The 21,030-nt window shown below is 37.6% G+C and overlaps 1 protein-coding gene across 1 annotated transcript; it reads right to left on the bottom strand.

Moving 5' to 3' along the window:
- Positions 1-625: 625 nt before the first annotated feature.
- On the bottom strand, positions 626-19,609 carry LOC114247340 (uncharacterized). The gene is made up of 18 exons (XM_028180275.2): positions 19,406-19,609; positions 18,999-19,097; positions 18,623-18,719; positions 16,956-17,197; positions 16,117-16,303; positions 13,832-14,046; positions 12,487-12,709; positions 11,595-11,737; positions 10,706-10,843; positions 9,123-9,278; positions 8,518-8,662; positions 7,335-7,539; positions 6,959-7,163; positions 6,486-6,632; positions 5,931-6,014; positions 2,999-3,088; positions 1,956-2,015; positions 626-983 (listed from the first exon to the last, which is right to left on the bottom strand). The coding sequence occupies exons 1-18, from the start codon at positions 19,538-19,540 to the stop codon at positions 888-890; spliced, it is 2,667 nt and encodes an 888-aa protein (XP_028036076.2). The 5' UTR covers positions 19,541-19,609; the 3' UTR covers positions 626-887.
- Between the last annotated feature and the right edge of the window lie 1,421 nt (positions 19,610-21,030).

Here is a 21,030-nt window from a genome sequence, read left to right on the forward strand (position 1 = left end):
AGGCACCATCCCGCCTATTTCTATGAGACCTATGAGACTTTAGAACTCATATTTCAAGGTGGGTGGCGCATTTACGTCGTAGATGTCTATGGGCTCCAGTAACCACTTAACACCAGGTAGGCTGTGAGCTCGTCCACCCATCTAAGCAATAAAAACAAAACTGTGCTGCCATTACACATTTTTTTCAGTCATACTACCTGATGAACGGTCTGCTTCGGTGGTAAAATAGATACATCGGGATCATCTCGAACATTCTTCCGAAGCCCCCATAGAATGCTTGATACGCAACACAGAACCGAATTTCCTCCGTAGACCTACTTAGCTATGTGCGATCCGTGAGAATAGGTTTATCGAGAATTCGAAGGGCACTCGAGCGAGCTCATGGCTTAACTGGTATTAAGTGGTTATCGAAGTACATGAACAGCACGTGATTGTCGTCATTCAACCTGAAATATGTGGTCTAAGACTTAGACCTGAGTCTGCATTGAAGAATCATTATGGCTGCTTCAAAACCAAAACCGGAATGCATTACTGCTTCGCAACACTAAGCGACAGGATGACTGAATGGCCTTTCATATGAACATAAACAAGAAACACTAATTTTCCGATAATTAAAATAACACAATTTTAAACATTATTGTATATTTCTTTTAAAATCACAGTAATACTGGCTTATTATTATTATAATAATTTTAAGCTTTGAGAACATTTTACTTTCAATAATTAGAAACTACCCCCCATTGTGATAAAATTAAATCATTTAAATCTTTCGATAACAATCACTTCGATAAACGTATATTTTAAATTTGTTACAAATAATATTATTAATCATAAAGAGATCTGAGCATTTATTAAAGGAGCGTCGACAATCGCACGGTGGTTCGAAGCTAGACGATCGTGAAGAAGTGCGTGACGGGCTCGGCCGCGGCCACCGACTTGTGCAGGTCGAGCTGGTGCACGATCGTGTCCTGACTCTGCAGCTCCTGCCGACACGCAACGGAATATATTATATTATAATAATTAGCCGTTGGGCCACTAAGATGGCGGATGAAAGGCGATTGCACGCAGCAGAGATGCGAATGTTCCGTTGGATGTGCGGAGTAACGAGAATGGATAGAATACGAAATGAATGTGTTAGAGGAAGTCTGAAAGTGGCACCTGTGACAGAGATGTTGAGAAGTGCGCGTTTGAAATGGTATGGACATGTAATGAGACGATATGAAAACGAGGTTGGTAAGGGAGTGTTAATTATAAATGTGGAAGGATATAGAGGAAGAGGTAGACCTAAGGAGAAATGCATCCATTTGCGTGAAAGACGATATGTATAAGAGGGGAGTGAGCGAAAGAATGGTATATGATAGAAAAGTATGGAAGGAGCAAACATGTTGCGCCGACCCCAGGTGACTGGGAGAAGGGCAGGAGAATGATGATGAATGATGATTATATTATTAACCGTTGCACTGTTAAAACTGAGACCTTACGCTGCGGCTGCGGTTACCACTTAACATCAGATGGGCCGTGAGTTCGTACACCCATCAAGGCTATAAAAAAAATTTAAACTGGAACATAACATAGTTTTTATTATTATTGTTTGCATTGGTGAACGAGTCCATCCCCGGTGGACGTGTGGAGCGGGGGGTCTGAATGGTCACCGGAGCTCAGACATCAATAAATCCATGCCGCCGCCTATCTCGAGACACAAGTTCTAAATCTCAATTTTTACAGTTCAACGGTTGCTCCCCTTCCAACCTAAACGCATTATTGGCACAGTAGAAATAGGCAGAGTAGTGGCGTCTATCCAATATAATATCACTAATATTGCTCAATATAGTATCACCAGTAATGTCCAATATAATATCACCGATAGTGTCGAAACTAGTATCTCGATCACAAGCTCATATAAATATCGACTTCACATTTGATATTGTAATGTTGAGTGATGATTATTACAATACCTCATCTTCCGCAAAGCCGTTAATCTCAACTGGGATCGTCTGGCCATCCTCGGTGACGACCTGGTATAATTACAATAAGAATAATGTTAAAATAGGCACATAGATATAATTAAGATAAACAAATGGTAAGATTGTGTAATAAAATATTCTTAATAATATATTCAGCCGTGTCTGTGTTCAAGAAAAGTGTCGGTGTAGTCTCCGTGAGAGTAAATTTTTTAGGGATAAAATGTTCATGTCGATATTTTGCTTTGTTTCGACGTGAAAGGAGACTTTTCTTCAGAACGAATGAAGCGTTATATATTTCCGGTAGCAACCTTATAGTTTACTACCGGGAATATATCTATATATTAATACGTGAAGCACAAACTTTGTATCCCTTTTTACGAAAATTGCGCGGACGGAGGAGTATGAAATTTTCCACACTTATAGAGAATGTAGAGAAGAAGTGCACAATGGTAATATTTATTTAAAATAATGCATAAAAGATATATTAAATCAATAAAGAAAACATTACACACACTACATACCATGTATTTGACGCACACACGCATGCATACTATTTATTGTCAAACTTTTGTTCTTGGCGTCTGTTGTCAAATTGAGAATAGATTTAATATCGTTTGTCTTTGTTAATATTTTTTATAGTGTAGTCTTGGCGAAATTTGTGATTATAGAGGTATAAAATACAATCATAATAGTGTACAAACTTCCAATTCCAAGTAATTATTGTCGAATTTCGACTACTGGGGGACCTCTAGTAACGTTATAAAGCAAAAGTTACCATGACAACCGTGTTTATTTGATGCGTCGGTATTATCTATGCGACGATAGATGACAAATTATTTCTGGATAGGTTTACATAAAACCTATACTTAGAGAGCGTTGACGACGAGGTTTGTTCAGTCATGTAAAAATTAAAGTCGCCACGATTATTTCGGAGATATGGTGATAAATGTGTGGTTTATTGGCTTATATTGTAATTTTTGACGAGCATACTTTCAAAGTCTTGCGGTTACTAATTAACTAGTTTACTAACTGACCTGCAAAGTTTTGCCGTCAGACGAGGTGATGGCGAGTCGCGTGCCGTCCTGCATGGTGAAATGTAGAGGGTTGCCTTGCTCGTCTGTGACCTGCAAAACAAAACATTCCCAATAAGTTCTCGCCACAGCGTAGCCCTGGTTGTGGGCGACGAGCCCGCCTCAGCTTCTCTACTGTTACTTTGTTATTGCTATCGAAGAACTAACGGTGTAGGGCACAGCCGATCAGTGTGCTTAGTGCGGCTTTCTTAACGTTCTCGATAGCGTAAAAGTTAAGTTTCTCGACGAGCGAATTAACCCATAGACACAGCCCACTGAGTTTCTCGCCGGATCTTCTTAGTGGGTCGCGTTTCCGATCCGGTGGTAGATTCTGCGAAGCACTGCTCTTGCTAGGGTCAGTGTTAGCAACTCTCCGGTTTGAGCCCCGTGAGCTCACCACCTACAAACGTTAGGGTGAAGCTGAAATAGCCTCTCAAGGCTATCAGCACAGGTAGGGAAAAAAAAAGTTAAGCCAATTTTGTATGCAGTTGGAACAGCGCCCCTAGCGGCAAACGTACGCAAACGATCCCATTCCATACAAATATGAGTTAACTATTGCGCTATCGAGAACGTTAAAAAACTTGCATTAAGCACACTGGTCACTGTCGCTAATTATCGGTTACATTTCATAATGAGCTTTATTACAAACGGGATAAAGATGAATATTACTATATAATTATGTTGGCACCCGTGCTAGTTCAGGAGTATCAGTACTTTAGCACAGTTTAGGTACGCACTTATTACTCAAATCGACTACAACCAATTAGTGACTGTAGTTCAAAGATTTCTTACTCGCTTAATTAACATTAATTTCCAAATCAAACTTTGGTATAATAGCCGGCAAACTTCTTGAGCATTTGTTGACGTAGTGGGGGTAAGTTCGCGCATGGTACACTCACGTGCAAAAACATTATTTACTCTGCGTCATAATGCAATTAAATTATTAAAATCAACATATGTATTTTTTTATTTATTAGAACATCAACAAAAAATGTAGGTTAATAATTGTAATAATTTAATCTTGCGGTAAAATAGATATTCCTTCTATTAAGTCAAAACTAGAGCTGTTGCCAGGTCTTGGTTCAGTTGAAGCGAAGCTGGTATTTGTATATTTTTTTTCGTTATCATAATCTTGACCATCATCATCATCACTGTTTTCATCACCCGAGTCGCTATCATCGTGATTAGTCGACATAGGGCTCATCGGTGTAGTTTACAACTCGGTCGATTCGGTCTTCTTTTTTGTCTATAATTAATTATTTTTTGAAGATATTCGATTCGCAGTAATCGAATGTTACTTTTTTCAATTACCAGCTTCCGATTATTTTCTGTTCTTTTTTTCCATCTAAAGCCTAGCTCTTTCATAATACGTCGTAAGCTTCATTCCGAGCCATTAAAATTTATATCTTCTTTAAAATTTTCGAAGCCTTTCTACGGTACGGAGTTTCGCTGCTTGTTATGTAGTTATTATGATTACATCTTTTTATTACAGATTGAACGAAACTATCCATTCCGGTAACTTTCTTCTTCCCTGATCTTTTCTTACCCGGAGTCCGAAACACGGCGAGCAAGCCAGAGCCTTTAGCTTCCTTAATAATGCATCTAACAGTACTCACGGATGGTTTTGTTACTTCCGAAGTCTGTTTTAATTTTTCCATGTCATTCTTCCCCTGTTTTATAATGAAGCAATATACGTCGTACACAATTTTTCTACCCTTTCTTTTGAATACTACACCAGTTTGTCGCGGCATAGTGTATGTTTTATAAAAAATCAACAAACACTCAACAAATAGCAATGGCAACAAAGTCAACAAGCAATTATAACAAATAATAACGATTAATAACGATAGACTTTTCACTGTACGCAAGCGTACTTTTAGGAGCAAGCGGAACGAGGGCGCGGTGCGGGACGCAAGGTTCCACTGATCTACCAATAACGCGCTCGATACGATGTCCCCTGCCGTCGCGCCTCACCCTCACCACCAAAGTGATCTAAAATTCGGTTCTGCGCAGTCAAGGTCATTTGCTCAAGATGTTTGCCGGTTACTATACTTATAGAAGTATATTTTAAGCCATACAAAGCATATAGGGTCAACCAACTCACATTGCGCGACTACAACCGTTGAACCCTAGTGTCACATAATTTTTAATTTTGTGTGACACCTCTATATAAATAGGATTTTTTTCTTCTTATTGTTTAGATGGGTGGACGAGCTCACAGCCCACCTGGTGTTAAGTGGTTACTGGAGCCCATAGACAACGTAAATGCGCTACCCACCTTGAATATCTGACACCTATAATGAATACCTTCTCTAAAAAGTAATTAAATTTTGTTGGTATATAAATGAAATGCGTCGATGCACGGACATTGAAGATCGCGCGACGCGGAGTCGCGGTTCTACACCGTGCGCTGCGTCGCTTTTTACTTACTCCTTTTATTAAATTAAACAAATATTATATCTATCGTGTTACAGTCCACTCTTTTATTTTATACTAGTTGACCCGGCAGACTTCGTAGTGCCTCAATTGATAAATAAAATACCTAAACTTTTGTATAAAATAAACTTAAAACAAACAAAAGGAATCCGTCCGACGGGGGACATATCAGAGGAAAGAAAAAAAAATATTTTTATTTTATTCTGAACATTTTCATATTTATCTACCTTTTGAACCTTCTCTGGACTTCCACAAATAATTCAAGACCAAAATTAGCCACATCGGTCCAGCCGTTGTCGAGTTTTAGCGAGACTAACGAACAGCAATTCATTTTTATATATTTAGAAGAAAAAGATAGAAGATAGAAGAAGAAGACATCATCGGTCTTTCCTAGAGCCGTCAGAGCAAAGGATCATTACAGTATCCGAGTAGTAAGAAAGCGACAGTAGGAGGCACAGACCGGCACGGGGTCGGCGCGTGACGTCAGCAGCGACTCCTCGGAGTACAGCGTCGACACCACTTTGCTCTCGTCCAGACTCTCTGCCTGCACACAATCATAAATAAATAATAATTAAAAAAAACAATAAAATTGTTTTGATCAGTCCTGTCACGTAACAACGGTTTCAACGTGCGAAAGAGATAGCGCTCTATAAAGCCGAAATTAGCCGATTGTCTCTTTCCAAAGATCGATGTGCAATAGTTATTGTCGTGTCCTGCATCTTTTTTATTTTATTGCTTAGATGGGTGGACCAGCTCACAGCCCACCTGGTGTTAAGTGGTTACTGGAGCCCATAGACATCTACGACGTAAATGCGCCACCCACCTCAAGGTATAAGTTTTAAGGTCTCAGTAGTTACAACGGCTGCCCCACCCTTCAAACCGAAACGCATTACTGCTTCATGGCAGGAGGTGGTGGTACCTACCCGTGCGGACTCACAAGAGGTCCTATTACCAGTAAAAAATAAGTAATTCTCGGTACATTAGCTAAATTTTAATTAGATTAGAAGACAACTACCTGCTCTGGGTCCAGTATGTGGAAGGAGGGCGAGTCGGCGTCGTCCACGTCGTAGGCCACGTACACCACGCGCTCCTGCTCCTCGCGCTGCTGTACCTCTACGGGCTGGTTCGCGCTCGTCAGCAAACTTATTTGCTTGTGCACGTGCTGGAAAATATTTCAATTATAATAATTATTATATTCTTTTCGGAACTACTTTTCTCAAATTTGATATGTAGCAGCAATCTTTGATAATTGTTCCGGCTTGTAAACGATTCAATCATTTAAGCGCATTTAAAATTGATGGAATTTTAATTGTATTGTTTTTATATACTTAAATATATGTCAATGTAAACAAAATCAGTTTTTAAATATATATTTTCGATATAAATTTAGCAATGACTTAAAAGTCAGGGAGGTTAGACAATACCACATACACACAACACTACTACATACGATACGATACGAAAAATGTTTCATACGTAATGAATTACCTTTCTGTGCTTGTTGAGGTTGGAGGCGTCGGCGAAGGCCCTGGGACAGTGGTGGCAGCGGAAGGGTCGCTCCCCGGTGTGCCGCCGCATGTGCTTGGTGAGCGCCCACCGCTCGCAGAACGTGCGCTCGCAGTGCGGGCACGAGTGCGCCGCGCCGCCCGCCATGCGACGCTCGTGCGCCGCCCGGCTCGCGCCCGACACGAACCTAGCAGTGAGCACACACGCGGGTACAGTGCCGGCCGCGCCCACGCGCGTCGTGATGCATTGAGAATAATATTAAAGTTTCAACAACATAAGCTCTGGTGAATGTGGGAGTACTGACAATTGTCTTAAAATATTCCGAAAATTTTAAATTAAATTAATTTAAAAAAAATACCGTTTAGGACATGAAGAACAAGCAAATGGCGTCCCTGCGTTATGTCTCTGGACGTGGAGTCTGTGCTGTGAGGACGTGGTGAACCTCCTCGGGCAGAGGGCGCACTTGAAGGGCTTCTCTCCGGTGTGGATGCGCTCGTGTTCCGACAGGTTGCCCTTCTGGGTGAAACTTTTGCCGCATGTGTTGCAAGTGAACGGTTTCAGACCTGATAGTGCAATATTATTCAAAATAATTATTAGGTTAGGTTCAAAATAAAAAACGCATCATGAATAGGATAAACAGAAGTGTCTGAGGACTCATAAATAAGACCTCTTGTGTACTTGTATCAAAATAATACGATTATACCTTAGAACATATGAATCTATTATCAAAGGTGGCAATCTGTGCATTTGGACAAAAAAAATGTTATTGATATGTCAATACAGATTGATTTGAATATAATCGTCTTCTTCAAAGAATACAGTTCAAAACCTGCATTAAATAAAGGTTAATACTTAACCTGTTATTTATCTAAGATGTCGTTCAGAAGAGTTTTGTGACTGCCAATGGAATACAAAGTCAATAATTCGTTTTTCTCATTTACCAATAATTGTCCAAAAGTTACATTGCCGGCTTTGATAATAGTCGACTCATATATGACATATCAATAGGACATATTTTTTCATCATTTAATAAAGTTACACTTGTAAAATAAATTAAAGTTAGGCTGTAGTGCAATCTTAGGTTTATGCTACTGTACCGATATATTTCTTCATTGGAGTACTCATGTGTTATGATTTGGGGCATAGGTCAGCCTAGAGTACAAGACCATAACGATATATATATATAATTGACTACATTTAAATGTAAAGTCAAGGTTAGTCTGTGAGAACTTTGCTAAAGTGCTTTCGTATCGTGGGTGTTGAATTAAATCAGTTACTGATGTATGTATTCTTGCAACATTGTTAGCTATTGGGGAAGTTTACGACCTAACAACACTATCTTGACGTTATTACTTTATCAAATAGATATTAAATTAAGATCCAAATAATTCACAAAATGACCATGATGTTAAATTCTATAGTCAGGCAGTGAGGAAGGCCATGACCTCTCTGTGTCACATTACTATTCTCTGAATGTCTGCTGTTAGATGTTGACAGGGGAGAGTCCTTGAAATATCTATCTAAACCCATAAGCAACGCACCAGTGTGTCGCCTGAGATGCAGCGTAAGACTCGTCTTGTGAGCAAATTTCTGTTTACAAATCTCGCAGGCATATTTCTTGACGCCGGTGTGAAGTATCTGATGGTTGACTAGGTTGGCTTTCGTTTTGAACGCAGTGTTGCAAACCTGAAATATAATATGTCATTCAATATTGTATTAATTAATTAAATTTAATATTTCCAGTCTTATTTTTTTATTCATTACAAACGCATGAAAAAAACCATCTCATTACCTATGTATATCTTAAATAAATTGAATAAAAGTCTGGAGCAACATTTCTGTGTCCTCAATATTAACTCAATATGACAAGAATATTTAAATATTAAATTCGTAATTATGCCATTATACATACTACTATTATTTAGGTTTCAAAAACATATTATAAAACATGGTATTAATAAAGTCATGACTAATTTGATTTTGTTATTTTTGCTTTTCGTACTTAAAGAGTTTATATCTTAAAAATATGAATAACAATGTGGATCTTATTTTTTGTTTACCAATATTGTTGTTTACTCAGTAATGGTATAAATTTTGAATGGACGTAGGTGTAAATTAATATAATAATGACATAAAGACGACTGACCTTACAAATAAACGGTCTGTTTTGCGTATGGACGAGCTGGTGTCTCTGAAGCAATTGTTTATGTTTGAAATTCTTCCCACACTTGCTGCAGACGTAGCGTTGACCGGCGTGTTCCGACTCCTTGTGGTACACCACCGACGACGGATGGTTCAGAACCTAATAGCACATTTGTTGACTTTATATATGTTACAGTAAATGTACAGTCTTGGGAAATGTGCACTTTTACCGGTAAATGTGGATATTTGCTAAAAAGTGAGGTGTATGTGAACTGAATATAATATATATGTACATTTCCCGGCAAATGTGTACTCTTGCCTTCACGTTTTGGTAAATGTATACTCTTAACTTCATGTTTTAAGAAAAGTTGCAATACAAATAAATTAATAATGTTGTTGCAGTAAAAAAATATTTATTTATTATAAATAAAAATAATACAAAAGGCTTTAATAACGAAAATTATTTCAATTAAAAAATGTAAATGACAAACAAAACATACTTTTCTTTGCATATTATATAATAGAGTAAGATCCCAGGCCCCCCAGACGTCACGTATTTTATGACGAACGAATTGTGGCCGATTGCGTAGTGGTAGTATGTACTAAGAACGCATGCCTACCTCCTACTTTGCTTAGACGGCCAATTTTCAGGAATCAGGTACTCAAGGTACATAAAACACGTCAATTCTGAAAGCTGATTTTTATACATGTCCACCAGACAACTATTTTAAAACATCTTACAAAAAGACAGACCGATCCAAGGGGCCAATCATCCCCTAAGTTCTTGGACTATAATATGTCGTAGGTTAGGTTATGTTAGGCTGTAGTGGCGCGCATTACTAGCACTTGCGATTTCGTGTATTTTGTCTGCCATGCTCACATTTACCAAAACGACACGGTCATTGTGAACTCAATGTACATTTCCCTTCTATGAAATTGTAAATGTTAGTTGAATGCAAATTGCCCCAAACGAGGAGGCAAATGTGCACATTTACCGGAAAATGTGTACTTTTGCCGCAATATGTACTTTTACCGTAACATAATAATTATACAAACTAGTAGTCCTGCAATAGTCGAAATTCGACTATAATTAATTGAAATTATAAGTTTGAATATTATGTTATATGGTATGGATATATTGTTAAAGACTATTATACCCCTATAATCACAGATTTCGCTAAGACTACACTATAGACAAATAATATTAAAGATAAACAATATTAACCTATTTTCAATTTGACCACAGTTTTTGATAAACTAAAGTTTAAAGACAATAAACAAAGAGTATACATAAACATGTGTGTGTGTGTCAAATACATGGCAATGTGTGTAATGTTTTCTTTATTTATTTAATGTATCTTTTATGCATTATTTTAAAAAAATATGAACATTCTGCACTCCTACTCTATATTCTTTATAAGTGTGGGTAATTTCATACTCCTCCGTCCGCGCAATTTTCGTAAAAAGGGGTACAAAGTTTTTGCTTCACGTAATAATGAATATATAGATATCTCAGTATCTAGTCGAGATCTAGATTTTGCGTTACGATACGCGGTAATGTTTAAGCAGTCGTATAGTTAGAGGTACCTTCCCGCAGAGGTCGCAGGCGTACCGCGCGGCGGAGTGTCGGCGGTGCGTGGCGGCGTGCAGCGCCAGCGAGCGCGGGTAGGCGAACCGCGCGCCGCACTCGCCGCACGCGTGCGCGCGCTCGCCGCGGTGCACCGCCTGCGTCACACACACCCGTCACAGCCATACATTGCTGCCAGATATAAAGCATTTGTAGAGCGGTGCACATAGACTGGGTTATTATGAATGACTAGTGGTTCCTTGGTAGTCGAAATTCGACTATAATTAATTAAAATTATAAGTTTGTACATTACTCGCAAAACTATAATTTGCGTAATTATTGGTAGTAGGACCTCTTGTGAGTCCGCACGGGTAGGTACCACCACCCCGCCTATTTCTGCCGCGAAGCAGTAATGCGTTTCGGTTTGAAGGGTAGGGCAACCGTTGTAACTATACTGAGACCTTAGAACTTATATTTCAAGGTGGGTGGCGCATTTACGTTGTAGATGTCTATGGGCTCCAGTAACCACTTAACACCAGGTGGGCTGTGAGCTCGTCTACCCATCTAACCAATAAAAAAAAAGCTGGTATTTTTTTATCAATAACCTCCCTTCTATATTCCCTCTATTCTATAAATACTTAATTTGTTTATTGACTAAATTAAATTGAATATTGCTAAATATTATGTTCAGCTTAAATTAAGATCGAAATATTCCTTGGACTTTGTGAATGTCTAACGTACCTATCTAGGACACTAAAATTGAACTAAAGGGTAATTAAGGGAGTTTGTAAGAATGATGGGGATATTACAATGGACAAAACATAAACAGGTGTTTTGAATAATAAACAAAGTATTCCGAACAAAACCCTCGTAAGTTTAAGATAATTAAATTACTGTAATTTTATTCACCTTTATATGAACTGACTTGCTTTGTTTGCTACTGAAAAGCTTGTCGCAGTGGTTACACTTGAGTTTCGGTTTCCCTTTTGAATTGAACTGTACCATGTCAGTGCTTTCATCTTCATCAGTCTTGAGCACTGTCTCTTTGTTTTCTGAAGAAATAAAAAATTGGTTACATTCTATATGACGCTAGCCATGTCTGGTTCAGAAAATAGCATGTCTCACACTGAGTTATTCTAGTATGAGTTCCTAGAGAAATGTCTTTATTTTTGGGATAGGAGTTGAATCTAGAATCTAGTAGAAGTTTGTTTGTAGTTTTATTGAAAAATTTTGTGTGGATACAGACCACTAAGATTTTTTTTTTCATTTCTTTATTAGAGCCATACACCTATTAGGTTAAGTCGGCTGACCACTAAGATTTTATCCAAAATCTCTGGTTATATAAATAATTTGTGCCAACGTTTATGTTCCACGTTAGGAATACTCTCGTCATAAATTGATAGCAACGAAGCGAAAAAATTTACAGAGTTATTAAAAAAATTATATTGTAACCAGCTGACCAAATCATTCTTCTATTTAAATTTCGAAAATAGATTGAATACTTTTATAATAATATAAAAAAATTATAATAATATTACTGGTGGTACTGGTGGTGGTAGGACCTCTTGTGAGTCCGCACGGGTAGGTACCACCGCCCCGCCTATTTCTACCGTGAAGACTAATGCGTTTCGGTTTGAAGAGTTTGGCAGCCGTTGTAACTATACTGAGACCTTAAAACTTATATCTCAAGGTGGGTGGCGCCTTTACGTTGTAGATGTCTATGGGCTCCAGTAACCACTTAACATCAGGTGGGCTGTGAGCTCGTCCACACATCTAAGCAATAAAAAAAATAAAAAAGAACCATTAGTGTCTTGGTCCTCAGTGGCATCGGCGCCGAGCGGATCGACCGGTTCCGTTTTCGGTACGTTGTCATTCACAATCTCTGCCTGCCCCGTGGTGGTGCCCGGTGGCTGCGGGTCGAGGTCCGGCAGCGCATCAGCAGATGCTGCAGTGTCTTTCGCGATGTTTTCAATCGATACGATTCCCATTTGATTTGAAGACTCCAATTTTTCTTGAGCTTCGGCCTGAAAGTTATTTATTTATTTATTTATTAAGTTGCACCAATAAAGTGATCATCAATACAAAACATTGACAAACTGACAAAAATTATAAATGTGAAAGGGGAATGCCCATTTCAGGCCCAAAGTGGACAATAGATTAGAGAAAAAATACTCAGTGCATTAATTTTGGAATAAATAAATATGCATTTACTTTCTTCCACATGAGCGCCACTACAGTTTACCATAAGTGGTTAAAAAAAAGTAACTCTATTGAAAAAACAAGTTTTTTGATTTTTGCGGGAAAAATATTGCCAGCATCAAAGCCTTTAATGTATTAAGTATATATTTTATTTATTAAATAAACAAAACATTTTAAGTATTATCTTTAATCAATAGATTTTAATCGATTATAAGCACATAAAATAACATCAAAGCCATACTCGTTGGACTTTAGTGGTTGTTTGGTTACTTTGTTATTTTATTGTTGTTATTTGAATACAACAAAAACCAAAAAATAAAATATATTGTGAACTCGTAAAAAAAAAAGATTAAGAAAAATAAATCAATTATCGGTTATTCTAAAAAAATTATCAATAAATCGATTTAATGTAATTATATTATAATATACTGATAACACTGAATTTAATTTGACTGACTGACACTTCGCTTGCCGCTTGTGCTTACGTTCAAAATGTTTTCATTTTTCTTCGATTTATTTTACTGCCTTTTTTTATGGATTTTATCCTCCCTTCAACGACGACTTTGGCTCAGGAGTTGAGGATCACAGCTACATTCGATTATGGATACCGATCAATAACGTTTCACTTATTTATATAGAAAATTAACCTCAAAACGATTTTTTATTTTATTTTTATAATAGTGGCGTCAATTTCAATATATTTTTTAGATATCCAATACATTTAAGAATTTGAAGCAGTCCATTTTTGGGCCCAGCATAATATGGAGAGTGGGCATTCCCCTTTACGTTTAAAAATATATTGCGTAACATAGGCAAAATCGTTTGGTTACAGTACTTTACTGCTCTCGTTCCATTTTGAAAACAGTTCCCTTACGCCCTCTATGATTCACATCATCACAGCAAGGTTAAGTTCGCAGGCCCAGAGGCGGCCGGTGGGAGGCAGTTACCAGTTGTCGCGCGGTGCAGGGGATGACGCGCTGTCCGGCGTGCGCGTGGTCGCGCTGGTGCTGCGTGAAGGTGAGGCGGTTGGGCAGCGCCAGCAGGCAGGCGGCGCACTGGTACAGCACGGGCCCGTGCGCCGCCACGTGCGACATGTAGCGCCCCACGCACGAGTACGACGCGCCGCAGATGGCGCACTGCTCCTGCTTGGGCCGGAGCCGACCTGGCGCGACCAAACCGACACGTCACCACATGAGCTTACTTCACGATTGACTTCCACGGTGAAGGAATAACATCGTGTAATCAAAATCAAATCCGCAAAACTATAATTTGCGTAATCACCGGTGGTAGGACTACTTGTGAGGTCCGCACGGGTAGGTGCCACCGCCCTGCCTATTTCTGCCGTGAAGCAGTAATGCGTTTCGGTCTGAAGGATGGGGCAGCCGTTGTAACTATACTGGGATCTTAGAACTTATATCTCAAGACAGGTGGCGCATTCACGTTGTAGATGTCTATGGGCTCCAGTAACCACGTAACACCAGGTGGGCTGTGAGATCGTCCACCCATCTAAGCAACAAAAAAAAATCTTTTACCTACTTGATGATTGATTAGTGAAGACATTTTATTTTACAAATGATGATAATAGGGCTATCTTATACTTCAGAGCGAATTGGATTGTATAGCATAGCAGCTTTACTGTTAAACCATAAAGTCACTGCTTCACAGCTATAATAATAAAATTAGTAGTATTTTTGAAATAACTTCTACAATGTTATTATGCATTGTAAATTCGTGTGATTTTAGTAATATGGAAATATGATTCCTTGTGAAAATGTACAATCTATACACTCATTTGGTATAAGTTTCTCTAATGTAATAAGCATTACACACAAAGTATTTTTGACGTGAATACGTCTTTAAAATTACTTCCATAGGGATGCAATCCAAAAAAACGAATGATAACTAAATCGGGGGATACAGTTTAGTGTTGTAGCTACATATCTATCATCTCCATCCAAATTTCAGTTACACCACTGGATAGCTAAAGAATCAAAGAATTTATTACGCTAAGTAAGGACTGTAACACATCGCGCGCGGGGGAGGGGGCAGCCCCGCCATTTTGAAGGTCATTTTGCTGCGTATAGAGATTTCCATTTAGTATAACTTTCGACTCGGTGAAGTTACGACGTTCATTCAAGTTTCAATCGTCAGCTCTCGTCAAAATCTATCGATTATATATATAACATTAGTGTAAAATTGTAACTGTGAATATAATAAGGTGTTAAAATAAATAAATAAAATATAATGTCGGCCTATACGCGTCTAAAAGCCAAATCGAAATACAGAGATCGTATACGGTTGTAAAGGGCATCTCAACAGCAATCGAATGGTACCAATAAAACACCATATGATCGAGTCAAGCAGTGCCGGCAACGTAAAGTAATGAACGCGGCCGAGCGGATCAACGACGGTGCCAGTACATCTGCAGCTGGGAGGGTTGAAATTACGCAGATGGATGATGAAATCGCTTCTGTATCGACATCGGGCTGTATTACCCGTTACGAGACGTATTCACGTACAACAAACGGCCGTATAACACAGCCACACCCCTATTTTTTTGCTTCTTTATATGAGTCGTCTATTATCAAAGCCGGCAATCTGACTTTTGAACAATATTGGTAAATCAGAAAAACGAATTAATGACTTTGTATTCCATTGGCAGTCACAAAACTCTTCGGAACGACATCTTAGATAAATAACAGGTTAACTATTAACCTTTATTTAATGCAGGTTTTGAACCGCATTCTTTGAAGGAGACGATTATATTCAAATCAATCTGTATTGACATATCAATAACATTTTTTTGTCCAAATGCACAGATTGCCACCTTTGATAATAGACGACTCATATATTCTGTGTAATAAATATCCTTAAATTCACTAAACTGGATGAATAAGAAAAATCTACATATTTTTCAGTATTGTATCTATAAAAATGAATTGCTGTTCATTAGTCTCGCTAAAACACGAGAACGGCTGGACCGATTTGGCTAATTTCGGTCTTGAATTATTTGTGGAAGACCAGAGAAGGTTTAAAAGGTAGATAAATATGAAAATGCTCAGAATTAAATAAAAATAACATTTTTGGTTTTCGTTTGATGTGTCCTCCTTTGGACGGATTCCTTTTGTTTGTTTTAAGTTTATTTAATACAAAAGTTTAAGTCTTTTATTTATCGATTGAGGCACTACGAAGTCTATCGGGTCAGCTAGTTATTCTAAGGAATGATTCTCACCTTTAGGTCTACCACGTCCCTTGCCTTTCACAACGACAACTAGTTCACCGGAGTCCTCTCTATGTCCGATCACTTCTTCTTCTTGAGAAGTAGTCTTAGAGTCCATGACTACTTCACTCTTTATATCTCCATCCAATTCATCATCTATGACACCTTCCTCTTTGAAAATTTTTTCTAGTTCCTTACCCTATTCAAATTAAAACAAAATTTGTTTTTAAAAAAGTAAATTAATGTCATGAACTACCAAAAAGGTGGAATATAACAGTCTAGTATCTATATATTAATACGTGAAGCAAAAACTTTCGTACCCCTTTTTACGAAAAGTGCGCGGACAGAGGAGTATGAAATTTCCCAAACTTATAGAAAATATAGAGGAGTGCAGAATGTTAATATCTTTTTAAAATTATGCATAAAAATACATTAAAATCAATAAATAAAACATTGCAGTAGTGGGTGTATTTGACACATACACACACTCATATATACTCTTTTGTTTATTGTTAAAGTCTGTGGTCAAATTGAGATAAGATTAATATTGTTTGTCTTTAATATTATTTGTCTATAGTGTAGCCTTGGCGATATGTGGTTATAGAAGTATGTAAGGTTTTTGACAATAGAACCATAATAATGTTCAAACTTATAATTTAAATTAATAATTATAGTCGAATATCGACTACTGGGGGACCACTAGTTATGGGAACAGTTCGTGTTTGTAATATCAATTCAAACCCGATAAATGGCTGCTTTATGGGGACAGTAAGATACTTAGCCATATTCACAACACACCATAAAACCAGTGTGAATCATGACTTCAAACAACAATAAATAATACAACGTACCTGCACAACTTCCTTAAAACGAGTGGGGGTCTTTCTCCTTCTTTTACCATTAAGTTCCTCCTCCTTTTCATTTCGCTTCTTAGCTTTCAGTTGCTCTTCTCTTGCTGCAGCTTCTTGGATCAATTCTTCAGGTGTTTTCTGCTTTTTCGGTGGACGGCCACGTTTACGCTTTGGCTTCTCCAGGCCTGCCACTTGAAGAGCTACTATGTGATCATCTTGGTAGACCCCATCTGTTGTGTTTACTAAGTAATGAAAAATATATGCGTCTTAAATTATGAAGATTAACACTAGGATTATATATATATATTTTTTTTTATTGCCTTTGTAGGCAGACGAGCACACGGCCCACCTGATGGTGAGTGGTTACCGTCGCCCATGGACTTCAGCAATGCCAGGAGCAGAGCCAAGCCGCTGCCTACCACTTAATATGATACCGATTATATTTCATTCAAGCTAGGTAAGTTTCTCCTTTAAGCTTTATTTCACAAGTATAGAAAACAGGAAAAATTACACTCTAACCCTTAAGGTTAAATAGTTTTAACAAAGACCCTTACCCTTTTTTATTTGTTTTGCTTAGGTGGGTGGACGAGCTCATGGCCCACTTGATGTTAAGTGGTTACCCGAGCCCATAGACATGTACAATGTAAATGTCACTACTACCTTGAGATAACAGTTTTAATGTCTCCGTTTTACAGTACAACAGCTGCCCCACCCTTCAAACCGCAACACATTACTGCTTCATTGCGGAAATAGGCAGGGTGATGGTAGCCTTCTGTGCGGACTCACAAGACGTCCTACAACCAGTAAATCCTACCTATACCTGAACCTACCTATAGTAGTCAAGATCACTAACCACTACACCCATGAAGTAATTAAGATAGAACAGTACAAATATATTTGACACCTATAAGTTCGTACTACTATGATAAATATAATATATGTTTATTAAATATTTATAAAAAAATATTAGTGTCCTCAAGTTATCATACTAATGATTTGGTGGTTGACTAATTTTAGTAGTTGATTTACCTAAATCGTATGAAATGCTTCGTGAAGAATTGGATTATATCATTATGATGAGAAGTAATTTGTATTTGTTATTGACATTCTAAAATATAATCAAAAAAATTTTTCACTGACAATGATATTCTGAAGCTTTGCTTTTTTTGGAATTTTCCCTTTGTTTTTTTTGATCGATTACAGCCTTAAAAATCACTAAACATATCAATCTCATAAAGATTCAACAATGTTAGGCAGCATTCATAAATAATGTAATAATTTAACACTATCTACCAAATTCACTTACTCCTTGAATAGAAAAATGTTTCAATAATATGTATTTGACAAGGAAAACAAAAGATAACAACTAAGACTCATACTACCATGACTATTGTTTTTTCAGGGCATAAGTCACATGTGGGTAGTGGCATTCACATATGATGTGAACGTCTATTCTATAGGGTTCAGTAATCACTTAATACTAGGTAGACTTTGAGCTCATTCACCTGTCCATAGAATAAATAAAACAAAACAAACATCATCATAGATACAATAGTATTCAGATATGAAATTGTAAGCTTGACCAATACTGGATTGATAGCACCTAGTTTAATAAAGTAAAAAGAAGAAATATGAAATTGGATGGAATTAAAAGTGAAGTAAATTACCTTCATACACAATATCCTCAGTTATAACTTCTTCTGTAGACTTGAGAGTTGATTTCTTATATTCAATCTCTCTTTGATGCAGTTCTCGAAGTGTTTTCTGAAATTATAATAACCTAGTTGACATTGGAAAACATTTTCTGAGTGCATTCAAACATAAAATGTGATTTAAATGATTAACAAGATCTAAATTTTTGCAGTTCAAAGGGAATAAAAACTGTTGAGATTAGTTATTTGAGCAACAAACCCCTTCTTGTCGAAAACAGGTTCCTCTCCCATACACGCAGAACATAAGAATGTTAAAGAACTGCCCATATTATTGTTAATTGTTAAAGTTTTTTTTAGTTTTCAGTGTAAATTTTTTATTTCATTTTATTACCTGTCCTTTTATAATCAGATTCAAGAATTCTACGGTGGCTTCCAGCTGTATAGTGCATCCAGGACAAATTGTACGTGGTAGTTGACCATCATCGGACACCTATATTAAAACAACAAAATACATTTTATTTTCGATTTTCACTTAAATTAAATCTGGCGCGACTTCATTTTGTGAGACAATGTGGATTAGTTGTTGTTCGCCATAACATTCATCAAGATGATCATTCGCCGTCAATGGATGAAAACTATTTGCAAATTAAATCGAATAAATGTTAAAGTTTTTTAAAAATACTTTCGAGTTTAAAATGTTCATAAATTTTTGTACACTTTTATTATAGTAGCTAAATCGAAGGTCAGCTATTTTACTTTGACACTAGGTCAATACAATTTAAGAGTAAATGCAATTACCTTTATCGGTAAATACGTGTTAACAATTTCACTCAAGCTTGTATTATTATCTTCAAGTACATATAACACGGTGCCGTTATCATTTTCTTCACCACATAATCTACAAACAGTCGAATTATAAAGAAAAACTTCCATAGTTTCCTTTGGAATGGGTGGAACTGCGCCATCTATATCCGATCCATCAACTTCAAGCGATTTCAACTTTCCATTTACCTACCAATAATTTTCGAGTGTCAAGTTAGAAGTTGGCCTATGTCAAAGTCAGTGAATTGCGCGATCAAATATTTTTTAGCAATAATGCCTTTGAAAATAGTATATCCATCTAGGAATCTTTTGATGTACCTACCTAATGCTAAAATATATTTTTTATATTTACCACGTACTAACATATTGTCTACAACGCCATCAGTGCTTAATCTGAGAACTCGTTGAATAAGACGAATAAGTCAAATAAATAACAGATTGTGGAAAACACAATTTAGCGTTTTTGGTGAATTTGTCTACTTAATTACCGGTACGGTAACCTCGAGGGTTATTCTGCGTCTTGATATGATACGTGGCAATTTTACGGGTCTGAGCCTGAGAAAACTTGCTAACATGCGTTAGTATATTAAGGTTGAAGCTGTGGGTTAAATAGCAAGTCGAACTCTTTCGCATTCAACGAGTTCGACAAGAACCGCGACTGATACTTAGAATGCTTAAAAGTAGGTACTGAGAATGGTTCCAAAATGCCAAGTATTGCCGAGCTTATCGTTAGTATTTCCCTGTCGTCTGGTTCGGGTATATAATTTCAAGCAACCACGATTTGATAGTTTTCGTATTGCGCCGCTTTCTCGAAGCGTTCTGACGCTGTCTTCATAAACAGTCAGCGGCACGGAATATGGCCCAAACCTAAGCAGACCGATAACAGGCGATTTTGTATCGCGTATGAGAATTTCAAGTGGCACTTTATCATAACCATTTTTTTTGTTAATTTTGAGAGTAAGCACTTAAAAATGTCCATTTGTTTCATTTCTGTGACACTTGACGTTAGTTCGTTAGTGAAAGGCACAAAAGACGGGTCAGTTAAAATTCGATATTCCAATAGTCTTGCATTTAATCTTTAATGTTTAATTTTTTTCTTATTCGGTAGTAATTTATGCTTCTAGAATTGGAAAACAATGCCCCTAACACCTGCTCAAGTTGTTCAGGCTGTGTTACTTCGAAATCAGGGGCGAACGCAGCGAGAAATTGCTGAAACTTTAAATGTACCGCGTACAACTCTCAGGTACGCCGTAACAAGGTACGACCAGACCGGTCTATACACAAGGAGACCAGGTAGTGGTGGTATTAGGTATACATCAGTGCGAGATGACCGATTTATCACTCTCGCAATTTTGTGAAATCGGTTCCTTACTGCAGTCGAAATTCGGCAGCGGCTACAAATTTCAAGAGGGATCAACATAAGTGAGCGAACAATAAGAAGGAGAATGGAGGAACGAAATCTACGTGTTCGAAGACCAGCTCGTGGTCCAGAATTGCTCCGACACCATCGCGTAGCTCGACTACGGTTCGCTCGTGAACACGCGCAGTGGTCTCACGAGCAGTGGAGTAAAGTTCAGTGGACTGACGAATGCCGAGTAGCC

This window comes from Bombyx mandarina, chromosome 04 (assembly GCF_030267445.1).
Source record: "Bombyx mandarina strain Sakado chromosome 04, ASM3026744v2".
NCBI lineage: Eukaryota > Metazoa > Arthropoda > Insecta > Lepidoptera > Bombycidae > Bombyx > Bombyx mandarina.